The sequence below is a fragment of the Canis lupus genome, chromosome 30 (genome assembly GCF_048164855.1).
Source record: "Canis lupus baileyi chromosome 30, mCanLup2.hap1, whole genome shotgun sequence".
Classification (NCBI taxonomy): domain Eukaryota; kingdom Metazoa; phylum Chordata; class Mammalia; order Carnivora; family Canidae; genus Canis; species Canis lupus.
In genome coordinates, this window is record NC_132867.1 from 41,807,808 (window position 1) to 41,824,381 (window position 16,574).

The 16,574-nt window shown below is 59.4% G+C and overlaps 3 protein-coding genes across 3 annotated transcripts in view; 2 read left to right on the plus strand and 1 right to left on the minus strand.

Moving 5' to 3' along the window:
* Nucleotides 1-16,574, minus strand: part of TSPEAR (thrombospondin type laminin G domain and EAR repeats) — a 162,355-nt gene that overhangs the window by 131,343 nt on the left and 14,438 nt on the right. The gene's annotated exons all lie outside the window — the stretch shown is intronic.
* On the plus strand, nucleotides 8,392-9,728 carry LOC140621367 (uncharacterized). The gene has a single exon (XM_072806435.1). It carries the CDS (start codon nucleotides 8,440-8,442, stop codon nucleotides 9,370-9,372), a length of 933 nt encoding a protein of 310 aa, XP_072662536.1. The 5' UTR covers nucleotides 8,392-8,439; the 3' UTR covers nucleotides 9,373-9,728.
* On the plus strand, nucleotides 14,313-15,556 carry LOC140621368 (uncharacterized). Its single transcript, XM_072806436.1, has one exon. It carries the CDS (start codon nucleotides 14,313-14,315, stop codon nucleotides 15,258-15,260), a length of 948 nt encoding a protein of 315 aa, XP_072662537.1. The 3' UTR covers nucleotides 15,261-15,556.

The window sequence follows — 16,574 nt, forward strand, 5'->3', positions numbered from 1 at the left end:
TCGTCATGGCAGAGTGAAGACGGGGAATAAAGGGTGTGCAAGAGTGAGTGCACCTCGAGGGAGATCGTCTAACCCGAAAGAGAAGGAAGAGCTAAGAAAAATACACAGAGGGGCCCCCGGGGGCTCAGCGGTGGAGCATCTGCCTTCAGCCCAGGGCGTAACCCCAGGGTCCTGGGATCGAGTCCCCCATTAGGCTCCCTGCAGGGAGTCTGCTACTCCCTCTGCCTCTGCCTCTCTCAGTGTGTGTCTCTCATGAATAAATAAATAAAATCTTGAAAAAAAAGAAAGAAAAGAAAAGAAGCCCCCCCCCCCAGGTGGCTCAGTCAGTTGGGCATCTGACTCTTGATTTCAGCTCAACTCATGATCTCAGGGTTATGAGATTGAGCCCCATATCGGGCTCTGCACTCAGTAGGGGGAGTCTGCTTGGGATTATCTCCCTCTGCCTCCGCCTCTGCCCCTCCTCCACTCGCACTCTCTCTAAAATAAATAAATAAATCTTTAAAAAAAGTGGGGGGGAGAAAGAAAAACTAGCCTGTGAGCCGGTGCCAGACAGACTCACGCACGGGTCAGTTCAGTCTCCAGAGGGAAGAATGAAATCAAAGCATAAAATATGTAGAAGTAAAAAAAAAAATTAAAAAAATTAAAAAATAAAATATGTAGAAGTCTTACCAGACAGTTCTCCCAAACTAGATTAAAAAAAAAAAAAAAGGACACCGACTTATAGGAGTCCCAGGATCTTTGAGAAAAACCCAAGCTGGATAAATACAAAGAACACTGTATCTGGGCACATACCAGAGGGATGAAAACCAAAAGGACAGAGCAAAGCCTTCAAAGCAGTGAGAGGAAAATCACTTCACGGAGAAGAAATGGTGACAGCTGACTTGTCATGAGAAGTGGAGACCAGAGGACAAGGTGCTGAGGGGCTCAGGACAAACAGCGCCGATCAAGAGGTGTACGTATAGGGAAAAAAAGGGGGAGAGAAAGAAAAGAAAGGAAAGTCTTTTGAAACGGTGAAATGAAACCTTTCCAGACACTTGGAAGCCAGGAGGGCGGCTCCGGTGCAGAGGGCACGAGCCGGGGGGGTGCCGGGGGGGGGCGGTCTGCAGGCAGGAGGAGGGCAGGCAGGTGGGCCGCACCGGCAGGTGTAAAGGTGCGTTCGTGCTTTCTCGAGAGACAAGCGACCAACTGACATGTGCGACTCCGTTACTGGGTCATGTCTGGATATGTGGTCACCCGTGGTCGCCCCGAATCCTCTTCACGTGGCCGGAGCCAATGGAGGGGTGTGTGGAGGGCTGGCCTCACGGACTCGTGGCTCGTCCACAGGTCACGCCGGGGAGGGTCACGCGCCGTGGGCTGTCGGAGGACGCGGGCTGTTCACTGTCTCAGCACCCACCACAGCGTGAGCCCCTCTGTCCCCACCCGCAGACTCGGGGGGACCCACCAGCGGGGAGAGGGCCTGGAGAGAGGGCCACCCCTGCGACGTGGCGCCAGCGCTGATGTGCGTGCTGTGGCTGATGTATAAGAGCAAAGGGCCAGGGAGCGCGGGGACACCGGTCCACACCCCTGCCCCCGCCTCCACCGCGGAAGGGACTCGGGGAAGGTCAAACCTGCTCTGCTGGACCTGGGCTGGGGGAGCACCCGGCATGGGCCGCTCACCCTCCCCTGCCCAGCTGGGCTCCGGCTGCTGTGCCCCGTCTAGGAAGGCAACTCGCCAGAGAGCTCGGGAGCCACACGGGCCACACAGATGGGACTGACGCTTCCACCTGTCTGTCACTCAGTCTCGTCTGTCCTGGCCGACTCGGGACCTGAGGGTATGTCACCATGGAACCCCTGAAGTCCCGCATAATCCGGCACCAAGGTCGAGGCCCTGGACTCCAGGGTGCAACCGAGCAGCTTCAGATTCCTGCTGCTTCACCTGGTGGTGAGAAGGCCCACACCTCAGGGACTCTGACTGCACCTCCGTGTAAGTGGGGTCCCCCCCACCCCTTGGATGGTGACAGGGATCGCTGACTAATCCGGAATGAGTGGATCCACGTGCAAGGGTTGGGTCCGCACGGTGCCCGGTGCAGGGCTGGGACTGTGTGACGTGTGTGACGCGGCCACGGCCACCGGCCACGAGGAGCCCTGCCGCTTGGCTCTGGTCTGTTGGGAAGATTCTGGATCACGGAGTTTCCAAACCGACCCCGGTCTGGCAAACAGGACGGTGCTTGTGTGGACTGAGGACGGTGTATCAGCTCGGGGAGGCCCCCCAACATCCCGATGTGGGGTCCCCTGTCCCCAGCTGACGGTCCCTCGCCATCCTACCCGGGCTCTGAATCCAGAAATCCTGGGGCCGCTGGGTCACGGCGAGCCTGCAGCTGACACGGGGTTTCCTGAACTGAGTCACTCGCACCAGGAACTCCGGGAAGAGACGCGGAGGAGGAGGAGGAAAACCATCAGGCGCCTGGAGGAAGGGACGCCACAGCTGGGTATAAAGGCCACCGGGGAGGAGCCTCCAGACCAGCCTGTCCTCGTCCCTGACTCCACTCCAGCCCCACTCCACCATGTGCCACACCAGCTGCTCCAAGGGCTGCCAGCCGGCCTGCTGCGTGCCCAGCTCCTGCCAGGTGTCCAGCTGTGTGCCCAGCTCCTGCCAAGTGTCCAGCTGCGTGCCCAGCTCCTGCCAGGTGTCCAGCTGTGTGCCCAGCTCCTGCCAGGTGTCCAGCTGCGTGCCCAGCTCCTGCCAGGTGTCCAGCTGTGTGCCCAGTTCCTGCCAGGTGTCCAGCTATGTGCTCAGCCCCTGCCAGGTGTCCAGCTGCGTACCCAGTTCCTGCCAGGTGTCCAGCTATGTGCTCAGCCCCTGCCAGGTGTCCAGCTGCGTGCCCAGCTCCTGCCAGGTGTCCAGCTGTGTGCCTGTGAGCTGCAGGCCAGTTGTGTGCTTTCCAGTGAGCTGCAAGCCCGCCGTGTGCCTGCCCGTGAGCTGCAAGCCCATCGTGTATGTGGCCTCCTCCTGCCAGTCCTCTGGCTGCTGCCAGCCCTCGTGCCCCACCCTGGTCTGCACCCCTGGCCCCTGCAGCACCCCTAACTGCTGCTAACAAGTCACCTGGAACATCCATATCTGCTATTGACCTCTCCCGCCCTGTCTCATTCCTGAAGCACTGACGGAGCCACAGTGCACAGAGGCTAGAATTCCCTCCTGCTTTTCCTATCCATGAAAGCTTAGTGATCTATTAAAAATAAATCTCTGTGCTCCTCAGTTCTGTATCTTTCTGTGATTTTGTCCTGAAGCTGCTTCTCCCTGTCATCTGCTTCCTTGGACAAGCCAGTGAGTGAGAAGTCGTCCTGTTCAAGGGCGGTTCTCCTGGGACTTCATGCCCTTCCGCAGGTTGGGGAGCCCCTCTGAGACACGTGGAGACCCAGGCTGTTGAATCCGAATGGGGCATTCTTTCCCACTGTTTCAAATGAGGACTTCGTGCACGGTTCTTGGGATCCTAGAAACCACCAACTTCCTTCAATGACAAAAGGAATAGGCACAGCCTGAGTGACCCACAGTAGCTTGCAGTTCCCAAGAAGAGAGGTTCATTGTGTGACACCCCAAAAGTTGCATCAAGGAGCCAGGGTTACAGGGATACAGATCTCCACTCAAGGAAGAAAGAGTTCCCTAAAAGTCAGAGCTACCCTGCAAGATAATGAGCAGCAAGAGGCTGTTCCAGCTTCTGGGTGGGGAGGGCTTGAAGAGAAGGCACATTTATTCCACTCTCTTACTAACAGATCTGGAATCAACCCACATGGCCATCAACGGGGACAGATCAACAAGCCACAAGAGTCCTACAATGGAATACAAATCAGCAATTAAGAGGACCGCACTGCTTTTGCAACAGCATGAACAAATTTCAAAAACATGATGTTGGTGAATGGAGTCAGACAGTAGAGCACCTGCTTCATGAATCCATTTAAGTGAGGCTCTCAGAAGAGCTGAGCTAATTTACTGTTTTTAAAAATCAGAACAAAAATAATAAAAAAAAATATTGAACAATGGCTGTTTCTGGAGATTTTGAGTGAAACTGAGTAGGTGGAGGAAGACACTTGGGGAGGCTGGTGAGGTCCAGGGCCAGAGGGGCGGGCACAGGTCACATCCAAGACCCTGATAAGGCTGGGTGCACGGTCAAGTTGTGGGCCCTGATAGGGTTTGGGCTACTCAGGTGTTTGCATTTGTCAAAATTCATCGAGTGAAACACCTCTAAGATTCATAGGATTTCACACACAAAAGCACAAAAATAAAATTCCTGTTAATGATACGCTTCCTAAGTGTTTGAGTGAAGTGTACTTGTTTGTCACTTACTTTGAAATGCTCAGAAAAATAAGATGTATGGATAAGAAGGGTGGTTTGATGGACAAGTATCTGAGAAAGTAAATGAGGCTCAGTGTTAGCTATGGGCTCCAGGAGTTGGGTATGTGGATATGCACTGTTTAATTCCTTCAGCTTTTCTGTATGTTTGAAATTTTTCACAATAAAATGAAAGTAAAAATAGTTACAAATAATTGTTGAGCTTAGTAGTTTAAAATAAAATTTTCCTTATAAAAAAAATAGAAGCCAAAATGGGATTCCTGCTTTGGATAGGAAATTAAACCAATAGCCTCCATGCTGTGGCAACCTAATGTTCCAAGTGAGTTGGGGTGCACACAAAGAGAATTTGGGTACCCAGCATTCAAATGGAATGAGGGTGGACTGTGGATCAGCCAAATACCCAGAGTATCGGGTGGTTGTGGGAAAGCCATCACTCCAGGAGAGCTGACGCTTCCATTCAAGATGGTGGGCTGAGCCCACCAATCCCATCTCCACCCTCCCAGGACCCACTGTGTGGGAGAAGCCAGCTTATGATGGGTAAGGGACTCAACAAATGCAATGGGAAGCAGAGGCGAGTGTGCTCACCCCAAAGCAAGGCAGAGGACGTAGGAACCAGTGGGCCCTAGAACATGACATCCCCTGCTCCTGATGAGGCCCAGTGGAGGAGGAGTGTATCCTCAACGGAGAGGAACAACCAGGGCCACCGAGTCAGGCACCCCCCCCAAGGCAGAGTGTCCAGCAGTCCCACTTCTCCCCAAACACCACTAGTGTGTACCTCTAGGACAGTTGAGCACCTCACCCAGGAAGGGCTGAGGTTCCCGGGGAGCTGTTGTCACCCGCAGGTGCATAGCTCTCATTCTGGCTTCTGAGCTCCCAACTTTCTTATTCCCGAGACCCCCACCTCCAATCCCAGAGTGCCACGTCAACTTCCCCACACGGGTGAGCTTTCTCTAACTCGACACAGGCTGACACAGGTGGAAAAGGAGCCCAGACCACCAAGGACCACTCCCATCCTTACCCCAGCACATGAGCAAAACCAGTGGCACAAGAAAGAAAGCCTGAGACAACAGATATAAAAATACAACCCAGAGGAAGCATACAGTTTACAAAGCAGAAATCACCTTTTAAATTAAAGTCAAAATTAAATTTAAAAATCTTAAATATAGTCAGACATCAAGAAGATGTTAGAGCCAGAAAGCAAAGGCAAGAGGCTTTGAAAGGGAACAATTAGAAAACAAATGCCCCAGAAGTCATAGATATCAAATGTATTGATGATATTTAACATTAAACAGAGGAGCTTGAAGATGACATGAGAAATCCCTGAGACTTAGAACAAAATGTCGAAGAGGTAGAAAGTACGAGGGAAAACAAGTCAGCATGAACGACCTCCCCCAGGAGTACAGGCTCTGCTGTGGGGGTGGGGGAGCACAACGAGGACACAGGGGAATGAGGAAATGCATTCCTAGAGAGGAACACATCCCACAGTAGAAGATACAGCCTCGAGGTTGAAAAGACTAAGCAATATGCCAAGAAAAACGAATGGGGAAAAACCCAGACACATCCTGTTGAAACCGCAGAGCATTAGGGATAATAAGTGGTTCCCAAAAGCATCTGCAGAGAACTAAACAAACAAAAGTCATCTGCGGAAAAATAAAAATCACATTGGCATCAGACTTGCCATTAACAGCACTGCATATGCTACAAACTTCAGGAACGGCACCCGCAGTCGTGGTGACTGGAATCCACCCTGTGCTTCCACACATGAGCAACGCTACAAATAAACAGATGATTGGAAAAATACATAAACAGTGTGTAAATGAGCAGCGAGCACAACAGCACGTTATTGGTAATAGATGTAGTAAATAAGCCTGTTTTTCTAAAACTAAGTGACATGTATTTTCTCGTGTGGTCATCTGCTTTTCAGCGTTTTTTAAGGCGTTTTTTAAGGCAGTGAAAATCACATCTGAAATAATAAAATATCAGGTTATAAATTAAACGAAAGGGTAAAAGACCTGTGCACCGATAACTATAAAACATGCAGCAAGAGCAGAAGACACGAGCATCCCATGTTCATGGATGGGAAGACTTTACATTATGGTGGCAGGACTAACCAAAGCGTCATGCAGATTCAATGCAATCCTTATTAAAAAACCAAGAACCCGGCAGCCCGGGTGGCTCAGCCATTTAGCACTGCCTTCAGCCCAGGGCGTGATCCTGGAGACCGGAGAGACGCTGTCGGACCCACAGGTAGGAGGGCCTGGAGGAGCGGGACTGGGAGCCAGAGAAGAGGCTGGGGTCAGGGCTGGGGCGTGGGTGGCACGGGAGGCGGTGGCTAATGGGGACAGAGCGCCCTGCACTCACGGCCAGGGGGGCGGTGCCCCCCACACACTGACACACGGAGAAGCGCTCACCCCCCAGGACTCCCCTGGACAGCTCGGGCTGCCGCGAGGACGGCCTGCGCTCCGCCAGTACCTGACCACGGCGGCCCGGCCCAGGGCGGCCTCCCCTGAAAGCTGGACCCACGACCCCAGCTCCTTGCACCGATGTGCCCTGCACAGCCACGGGGTCTCCGCGGAAACACAGGCCACCTCGTCTCCTTGGGGGCCAAGGGCCTCACCCCAGAGTGCCGATCCAGGCCCAGGTGGCCTCGCCAGCGACAACACCCTTCACGTGCCCTCCCTGTCTCGGCACGTGCACGGGCACCCACTCAGCAGCATACCCTCACCTTGGTCCCCCGCGTCACCCTCAGTAATACAATCTGCCTTCCTCGCTGGTCACCTGGCTTCCGCTCACCATGGCGTGGACATCCCGACCACCCAGGGGAGTGGGGGCCGCTCCAGGGGCCTGCACCTGCCTCGGCTCCGGAAGGATGGGCCCTGGCCCTCGGGGGATAGCAGCCTCAGCTCCCCACGCTCCCCAGAGAGGCCCCTCACCACCTCCAGAAGGGGACTCCAAGGCGAGGCAGACCCCCCCGGAGCTCCTGGGCGCGCACACTGCCTGGCCGCTCCTCCATCCCACTCCCCTGGTGACACCAGGCTCCCTCTCTGGACCCCAGGACCGCCACCACCACCACGGACCAGCGTCCCCAGGCCAGACCCCGAACGCGGCACCAGGATGGTTCCCCCTCCCTTCGCGGACCTTCCGCCACAGGGTGGGCAGCCGGGCAGCAATCACGACCTGAAGCTGGCGGGCCTGCGCGGACACTTGCAGGGGCTCCCCTGGCCCTGCCCCAGCTAGGCGCAGCCTCCCAGGGGGCAGATCCCCGCCCCCAGACCCTGGGCCCCACACAGGCAGCCGATGTAGCTCACAAGCGCCCCTGCCCCACACCCGGGACTCGGGCAGGCTGTGCCTCTGCGCTGAGCCCCTGCAGGGCCGCCTGGCTCTGCAACATGGAGGACCCTCCGTCCCGAGTCCTTGGGCGGCTGCCTGGGCCCCACAACCCCAGGGACCCACCCCTCGAGCGCCTGTGGGGCCGCTGCAACCCCAGGGACCCTCCACCGGGGCTCTGCCAGCCGCCTGGGCTCCACGACCCCGGGGATCCTCCCCCTGGGCCCTTGCCCGGCCGCCGCGGCTCTGCCTCAGTTTCCCCATCGGTAAGGTAGAAACCACAGTCATTGTCACGGGGCTGATGTGTACAAAGCTGCTCAGGAGAGTTGCTGGCATAGACCTGTGACGCATGTGTTTGCTAAAAATAAATACAGCTCACAGCCATTCACTGGTTCCTGGACTCGGGAGAGGATTATATCCCCAAAGAAAGATGATCGACAAAATAACGACAATAAAATATGTGTGTGTTTCCACCGCGTGCTGAGGAGCATGGGGTCCAATAGTGGGAAGCCCCCAGGGAGACGCTGGGAGCAGGGGTGAGGGCGGGATCGGAACCACTGACCCGCCTGGATAACCAATGGGCCGAGCTACCCACCGGGGTGCGCGTGACCCGGAGCCTCAGGCACCTGCTCCCACAACAGGAAAAGGCCTTTCAGGGCCTCGTGATGGACAACACGCCGCCCTGGGGTGTATATAAGCCCAAACACCCGACTTCACACACTCACAGCCACACCTGCACCCACACACACTCACCCGCACCCACACCCCGCCCCAGCACCCACACCATGGCCGCCTCCACCCTGTCCGTCTGCTCCAGCGACCTGAGCTACGGCGGCCGCGTCTGCCTGCCCGGCTCCGGCGACTCCTGCCCCGACCCCTCCTGGCAGGTGGACGACTGTCCCGAGAGCTACTGCGAGCCCCCCTGCTGCGCCCCGGCCTCCTGCCTGACCCTCCTCTGCACCCCTGCGAGCTGCGTGTCCAGCCCCTGCCCACCAGCCTGCCCCGGCTCCTGCCAGCCCTCGTGCGGCAGCTGCTCCCCCTGCCAGGAGGGCTGCGGTGTGTCTGTCTGCTGCAAGCCCGTGTGCTGCACCTCCGTCTGCTGCAAGCCCGTGTGCTGCACCCCTGTCTGCTGCAAGCCCGTCTGCTGCACCCCTGTCTGCTGCAAACCTGTGTGCTGTGAGTCCTCCCCCTGCTGCCAGCAGTCTAGCTGCCAGCCCTCCTGCTGCAGCTCTTCCCCCTGCCAGGAAGACAGCTGTGTGTCTGTCTGCTGCAAGCCCATGTGCTGCACCCCTGTCTGCTGCACCCTTGTCTGCTGCAAGCGTGTCTGCTGTGAGGCCTCCCCCTGCTGCCAGCAGTCTAGCTGCCAGCCCTCCTGCTGCAGCTCCTCCCCCTGCCAGGAAGACAGCTGTGTGTCTGTCTGCTGCAAGCCCATGTGCTGCACCCCTGTCTGCTGCAAGCCCGTGTGCTGCACCCCTGTCTGCTGCAAGCCCGTCTGCTGCACCCCCATCTGTTGCAAGCCCGTCTGCTGCAAACCCATCTGCTGCCAGGCCTCCCCCTGCTGCCAGCCCAGCCCCTGCAGACCCTCCTCCTGCGTGTCCCTCCTCTGCCGCCCCGTGTGCAGGCCCGCCTGCTGCGCCCCTCCCTCCCCCTGCAAGCCCAGCTGCCGCCCCCAGGCCTCCAGCATGTCCCTGCTGTGCCACCCTGTGTGCTCCCGCTGATGGGGCATGTGCTCCCGCAGAGCTGGGCTCAGGCCCCACCCAGGGACCGTGGGCCTCCTGACCACTCCTCAGCCCAGCCCTCACCTGTGCTAGGTAGCTGCCCCCACCCACGACGGGGTCCCCCCGGGTGTCCATTCTCCTGAGCTGACTTCGCCTCCTCCCTCCCAAGAACGCTGACCCTGCGGCTCCCCGGGGCTCCTGCTCCCGGGACGCACCTCCACCTACCCTGGGTCACCTTCCTAGTTCCTACGCCTTCCCTCCCAGTTCCTACGCCTTCCCTCCCAGTTCCTCTGTTCAGGTCACTTGGCCTCGCCCTCCAACCTGTGGGCCCCTCCCGAGCACCCCAATAAACTCACTTCACCAGCTGACCTGCTTCCTTTCATCTGACTCTCACGGAGGCGGGGTGTCCCGGGGTTTGGACCCAACAGTGGTCTCTTCCCGCGTGAACATTATTGGGAGGAGGGATGAGAGGTCCCCAAGGGCCGGGGCCCAACTGCTCTGGGTGGGGCCGCGGGGTAAGACTCACGGCCTCGCCCGGGACTGTCAGGTCTGCTGGGCCCAGCATGGGTCACCGGGGCCCCCGAGGCTGGCCACCTGCACACGGGGCGTGACTTGGGGGGCTCAGCCCGGGCCCATCTCCACCCACCGCCCCAGCTGGGCAAAGCGGCCCAGACAAGCAGGCCTGGGGGCCGCGGGCCGCACAGACCCTGGGGCCTAGGGGCCTCCTGGGGTCCCCCTGGGGTCCTCCCGCGTGCTCTGCTCATCCGTGGAGAGCCGGCGGGCTGGGGGAGGCACTGCTCCAAGCCTCCAGAGGAAACCACTAGGTTGGAAGCACAGTCTTCAGGGTGGGAGGCAGGAGCCCAGGGTCCCGTCCTGTTGCTGGGGGGCACGTCCCCCAGGGCCAGCAGGGAACTCTGGGGACCCCGAGCTCTCCCCCTGCCAGCCTCCCAGCTGCTTTGGGTCTGTGTCTTGGGAACCCCCGTGACCGTGGACAGCACCCTCCTCTCAGGCCAGGAGGCGGTTCCCATCACACTCAGGAGAGCCCTTCCCACGCCCACGGCCGTGTCCTCGCAGGGTCCGGCGTCCTGCCTAGGGACCATGTCCACAGGGAGGCCTCGGTGGTCTCACCTCCTCAGAGCTGCTCCGATAAACCGCATAAACCTGCCTTGAATTAACCCCGAGGACCCTGGGCTCTCCGTGGGCCTTTTCTAGCTGAATTGCCAGCCCTCCCCGAGGGCGCCCGGGGCCCCCGCTGCCCGGCCCATCCTCAGCCTCTGGGCCCCTCCAGGGACGCCCCTCGCCGGCCTGGTCCGGGGCTCCCGCCCACAGCGTCGGGGCCAGTCCCAGGCAGGGCGGCCACGGCCACGGCCCGGGCACCCCCGTCCCAGAAGCGGGCCCTGGTGGGCGGATCCTCAGGGACCCGGTCGCGGCGCCGTAACCCTGGGCACCCTCCCCTGCAGGGAGCCCGCAGGACGTGCCCTGAGCGGGGCGGACGGGAGGGGAGGGCCCAGCCGCCCCCGACCCAGCCCCGCACTGCGTGAGTCCCCTGCAGGGTGGAGCCTCCCGCCCCCGGGGACCCTGTCCGTCCCTTACACACTCCCCCGAGGCCCCCTTGTCCCCACCCTCCCGCACCCGGCCCTGACCCAGCCTGGCCCCGTCCCCGAAGTTAGTCTCACCCTGTCCCGTCTCCCGGGGACTGTCCCTGCAGAGCTGGGCCCTGGGCTCCCGCACACACCTCCGTCCTGCCGCGCACCTGAGTTTTCTGGGGCCCTGCACCCTGAGCCCGCACCCCCCACCTGCTGGGGCGTTGAGACCTTGGGCTGCCCTGATGTGTCCGGCCCGGGGCCTGTCCTGGGCGTGCAGGGAGCCCGGGCCTCCTGGGGCGCCCCTTCCCGGGGGTGGGGGACAGCTCTCGGGGTCCCCAGAACCTGCCTGATGGCCCAAAATCTGCCCTCGAACCCTCTACGCGGCGAGGCCTTGGCCACCCCCAGGGACCCTGAAGCCTCGGGCCCCCTGCACAAATTCTGGTCACACCCCGTGCCTGACGGCAGCCACAAACTTTCCAGCAAAGCGCATGTCGCTTTCCTAGGTCGGGGGCCCCGGGGTCCCGCTGTGACGCGCCATCCTTCCTGCCACACGGCCCCTGCCTCTGGGAAGCTGTGCAGGAGCGTCAGGCCGTGCCGTGCTGTCACATCATCCTCGCGGGACCCTGTGACTCGGCCGCCCCGGGGTCCGGTCTTGCGGATGGCCCCTGTGTGGCCAGGGGATGGCAGGTCGCTGCGGAAATTCAGGGAAACTCGGAATCCGGCGGCGGGCAGATGGGCAGGCGGCCAGGTGGGCCCTCGACGCGGGCACAGGCGACCTTACGCCAGGGGGGCAAGGCCCCGTCCTCCTTCGCCTGCAGACCCGGGGGGCGGGGGCGACGGGACCAGAGGCAGAGCTGCAAGGCCGAGGCCCCGCGGCGGGGAGCAGGGCCCCCAGGCTGAGGGGGCAGGAGGGCCGTGCCCAGGACCCCCCGGGGGGCAGCCCTGCCCACACCCTGACCTCAGCTCAGGACGCTGAGACCTGAACGTGGATTGTGAAGCTCAGGGTTGTGGTCACCCGTTACCGCAGCCTCGGGAAGCAGATGCGGGTGAGTTTGATCAAACCTTCCTATTTCTACCCACTCTGGTCTCAGGTGTCAATGAGACAACATAAAATAAAAATTATGATAAAAATAAAATAAGGGCAGCCCAGTTGGCTCAGCCGTTTATTGCCAACTGCAGCCCAAGCCCTGATCCGGGGGTCCCGGGATGGAGTCCCACGTCGGGCTCCCTGCATGGAGCCTGCTTCTCCCTCTGCCTGTGTCTCTGTACCCCTCTCCCTGTGTTTCTCATGAATAAATAAATTTAAAAATCTTTAAAAAATAAAAAAAATTAAAATAAAGCCTCAGCTGCATCCAGCTAAGGAGTCGGGTCCGGCCACCCCCAAACCCCAGCCAAGGATGGAAGCTCTAACCCCCTGGGGGTCTGCCTGCCATCCCAGCCACCCCAGGCCCCCGGGCATGGCCCCTGGACGCCCCCCCCCCAGGGACTGAGACATCAAGGACCCCTGCGATCTGGCCTCGCTGATACCCCGAGCCCCCCAAGGCCCCTGCCGCCTGTTACTTGTCCATCTGTCCCCCTCCGCCTCTTGCAGGGACCCTGGCCCAGCCCAGCCCCGGGCCCCGGGGGTGCCAATTTGAAGAGCCCTCAGGGGCTGCTGCCTGGACACTGAATAGCCCACAGGGGTGTCCCAAGGGCTCACGGAGAGGGCTCCCGGCCCAGCCACCCAGGCAGACGGCATGAGGGTCCGAGTGAGGAGGGAAAGGAAACGCAACAAGCTGCCCCCCAAGGCCAGCCCGGGGCAGCCGCTCGCCCGGCACCACCACGGAGCCTCAAGGCCAGAGCTGCAGGGCCCCGGGACCCACAGCTTGGAAAGGGGACACGCCCCGAGCTTGGGGCCGCTGCCTGGCCAGCACAGGCCCAGCCCATCACGGACCAAGGAAAGAACCCCTCCGCCCAAGGCCAGCCCCGCCCTGGGCCACAGCCTTGCACCACGCCGTGACCACGGTGACCGGGGAGGGACAGCCGGCCCGAACCCCGGACAGCGCCCTCCCAGGTATGTGTCCAGCCTCCCTTCATCTCTGCAGACGTGGTAACAAATGCAAAATCACAGGGATCACCTGCCTCAGAGATGGGAATCACTGCGGAGGCCAGAACCTAAGTCCCCCTCCCCCAGCACCCCATCCCCAAGGTGGCGGCCACTGCACCCCAGCCTCGGTTCAACCCTGGCCAGATGCCCCCATGCCCTCCAATCAACAGGAATGTTGGACCCAGCACATGGGCAGGACTTTTTTTTTTTTTTCCATATTGAATTGATATTTATTTTAGGACATGCCATGTCAAAATAAAACAAAGAGTCAACCCTTGCCTTTAACAATAATAATATTGTATTATAAAAGCACTTTACAACTCCATCCCATCTTTGAGTATAAGTTACTGGTATGTGGGATAATGATTATCTGACAGCATTTCTCTATTCAGACCCATAATCCAAGTGCTCTCCGAATATTACAAGGTGACAATAAGTGGGAATTGGAGAAGGAAGAGGAAAGAGGGGAATAAGGTTCTCCCAGCTAAGGGCTTTGTTGCAATGAGGGGCTGAAGGAGTAGGAATTATTTTTGTTGCCTTTTCATCTTTATACTGTGTTAAGTAATGCTTACAACGTAGATTCAGGAGGCTTTTCCTGAGCTGTAACTCAGAAATTTTCTTCCTGCAAACAATGTATTTACGAACGTATTTATTAACTTACACAGCAATCTCACAATAACTAGTAAAGATTAAAATGGTGCACTCCTAGTATATTTGTTTACGGTGTTTTAAGGGAAATATATATTGCCATGGTGATGAAGCTCTAAATAGATTAGATAAAACATCTAAAAACTGAAAGTAGTTTTTAAAAAAAAAAGGCAAAGAAATATCAAAGAGATTAATTCTAGCTTAAATGTAAAACTAAATCACTGGTTAATTAACCAATTAATACAGATCTAATAAAAAGCAAAACCAGACTAAAAGGTCCAACGTTAAAAAAAAAAAGCTAAAAAATAAGGCATAAGTCTACATAATATTGAGTTATTTCCATTCTCTCCTTTCCCTCTTGTATGTATGCTTTTCCATATCTGACGGGCAGGACTTTTACGAGCTGGGTGGCATCTTCTGGAAAAATAAAGCAGCCCTAATGAGGGGTCCCTGAAAACCAGCTCCCAACACCAACAAGGAAGGGGAAGTGTCCTCAGTTACGCAGGACAACACGCACCAGGAGGGGTATAAAAGCCGCCGGCCCAGCACCTCACACACTCACAGCCACACCCGCACCCACACACCCACCCTCACCCACACCCCGCCCCAGCACCCACACCATGGCCGCCTCCACCCTGTCCGTCTGCTCCAGCGACCTGAGCTACGGCGGCCGCGTCTGCCGGCCCGGCTCCGGCGACTCCTGCCCCGACCCCTCCTGGCAGGTGGACGACTGTCCCGAGAGCTACTGCGAGCCCCCCTGCTGCGCCCCGGCCTCCTGCCTGACCCTCCTCTGCACCCCTGCGAGCTGCGGGTCCAGCCCCTGCCCACCAGCCTGCCCCGGCTCCTGCCAGCCCTCGTGCGGCAGCTGCTCCCCCTGCCAGGAGGGCTGCGGTGTGTCTGTCTGCTGCAAGCCCGTGTGCTGCACCCCCGTCTGCTGCAAGCCCTTGTGCTGCACCCCTGTCTGCTGCAAGCCCATCTGCTGTGAGGCATCCCCTTGCTCAGTCTCCCCCTGCTGCCAGCAGTCTAGCTGCCAGCCCTCCTGCTGCAGCCCCTCCCCCTGCCAGGAAGACAGCTGTGTGTCTGTCTGCTGCAAACCCGTGTGCTGCACCCCTGTCTGCTGCAAGCCCGTCTGCTGCACCCCTGTCTGCTGCAAGCCCCTGTGCTGTGAGTCCTCCCCCTGCAGCCAGCAGTCTAGCTGCCAGCCCTCTTGCTGCAGCTCCTCCCCTTGCCAGGAGGACAGCTGTGTGTCTGTCTGCTGCAAGCCCGTCTGCTGCACCCCTGTCTGCTGCAAACCCGTCTGCTGCACCCCTGTCTGCTGCAAGCCCTTGTGCTGCATCCCCGTCTGCTGCAAGCCCGTCTGCTGCACCCCTGTCTGCTGCAAGCCCATCTGCTGCCAGGCCTCCCCCTGCTGCCAGCCCAGCCCCTGCAGACCCTCCTCCTGCGTGTCCCTCCTCTGCCGCCCCGTGTGCAGGCCCGCCTGCTGCGCCACCCCCTCCCCCTGCCAGCCCAGCTGCCGCCCCCAGGCTTCCAGCGTGTCCCTGCTGTGCCGCCCCGTGTGCTCCCGCTGATGGGGCACGTGCCCCCGGGGCACTGGGCTCAGCCCCACCCAGGGACCGTGGGCCTCCCGGCCACCCCTCAGCGCAGCCCTCACCTATGCTAGGTGGCTGCCACCACCCAGGATGGGGTCCCCCCGGGTGTCCACTCTCCTGACCTGACCTTCACCTCCTCCCTCCTAAGAACGCTGACCCTAAGATCCCCGGGGCTCCTGCTCCCAAGACACACCTCCACCTGACCTGGGTCACCTGCCTTCCCTCCCAGTTCCTCTGCTCGGGTCACCTGACCTCCTCTCCGACCTGTCCGCACCTCCCTGGGCACCCCAATAAACTCACTTCACCTGCTGACCTGCTTCCCTTCATCTGACTCTCACGGGGGTGGGGTCCCGGGGTTTGGACCTGATAGTGGTCCCTTCCCGCGTGAACATTTTTGGGAGGAGGGATGAGAGGTCCCCAAGGGCCAGGGTCCAACTGCTCTGGGCGAGTCTGCGGGGTGGAACTCAAGCCCTGGCACAGATGGTCAGGGCTGCTGGGCCCCAGATGCGTCCCCGAGGCTCCCAAGGCTGGCCACCTACACATGGGGTACGGCCTGGGGGGCTCAGCCCTGGGTCCATCTCCACCCACCGCCCCAGCTGGTCAAGCGGCCCGGACAAGCTGGCCTGGGGACCGCAGGCAGCATAGCCCCTGGGGGCCTGGGGGCCTCCTGGGGTCCCCCTGGGGTCCTCCCGCGTGCTCTGCTCATTCCATGGAGAGGTGGCAGGCTGGGGGAGGCACTGCTGCTGCCAAGATGGGGTAACAGGGACTGGATACTTCCCACCTGGGCCAACCCAGAGCCCTGACAAGACCCTGAAGCCAGCGTGTCATGTTCAGGACCCGAGGAGCACCGGACAAACACAGCGGAGAAGGAAAGGCACAAGGTGCTTATCGCCGTTGGGGCTCTCACCCCCTGGAGAATATTTCCGGCCCCATGCAGGAGGGCCACCCCAGCGGAGCTCCGGGCACCCTCAAGTTCACAGATGGCCTTGGGCACTGGGGGAGGCACTGGCAGCCAGTGTTTGGGTCTGGGGTCCCCATAATGGTCCGGGGACGCTCAGTGACCCCCCCCCCACCCATCCCGTGCAGCCAGCGGCACCTGCTGGCGTAGCATCTCCACCCTGGGTCCTTCCAGGGACCTCCTAGGGCAGGATGCACAGACAGCGCGGGGACTCCGTGGGTGGCTTTTTCATTCCCGCCCGGGTGTGTAAATTTCCTCTGCGTCTCTTCACGGTGTGAACGCTCCCTTCCTTTTATTCTTCTTTTTTAAAATTTGTCTTTATTGATGCCAAATGC

Excerpts from the sequence above, each read along its gene's own strand:
- LOC140621367 (XM_072806435.1), top strand. The coding sequence starts at position 8,440 with ATGGCCGCCTCCACCCTGTCCGTCTGCTCCAGCGACCTGAGCTACGGC.
- LOC140621368 (XM_072806436.1), top strand. The coding sequence starts at position 14,313 with ATGGCCGCCTCCACCCTGTCCGTCTGCTCCAGCGACCTGAGCTACGGC.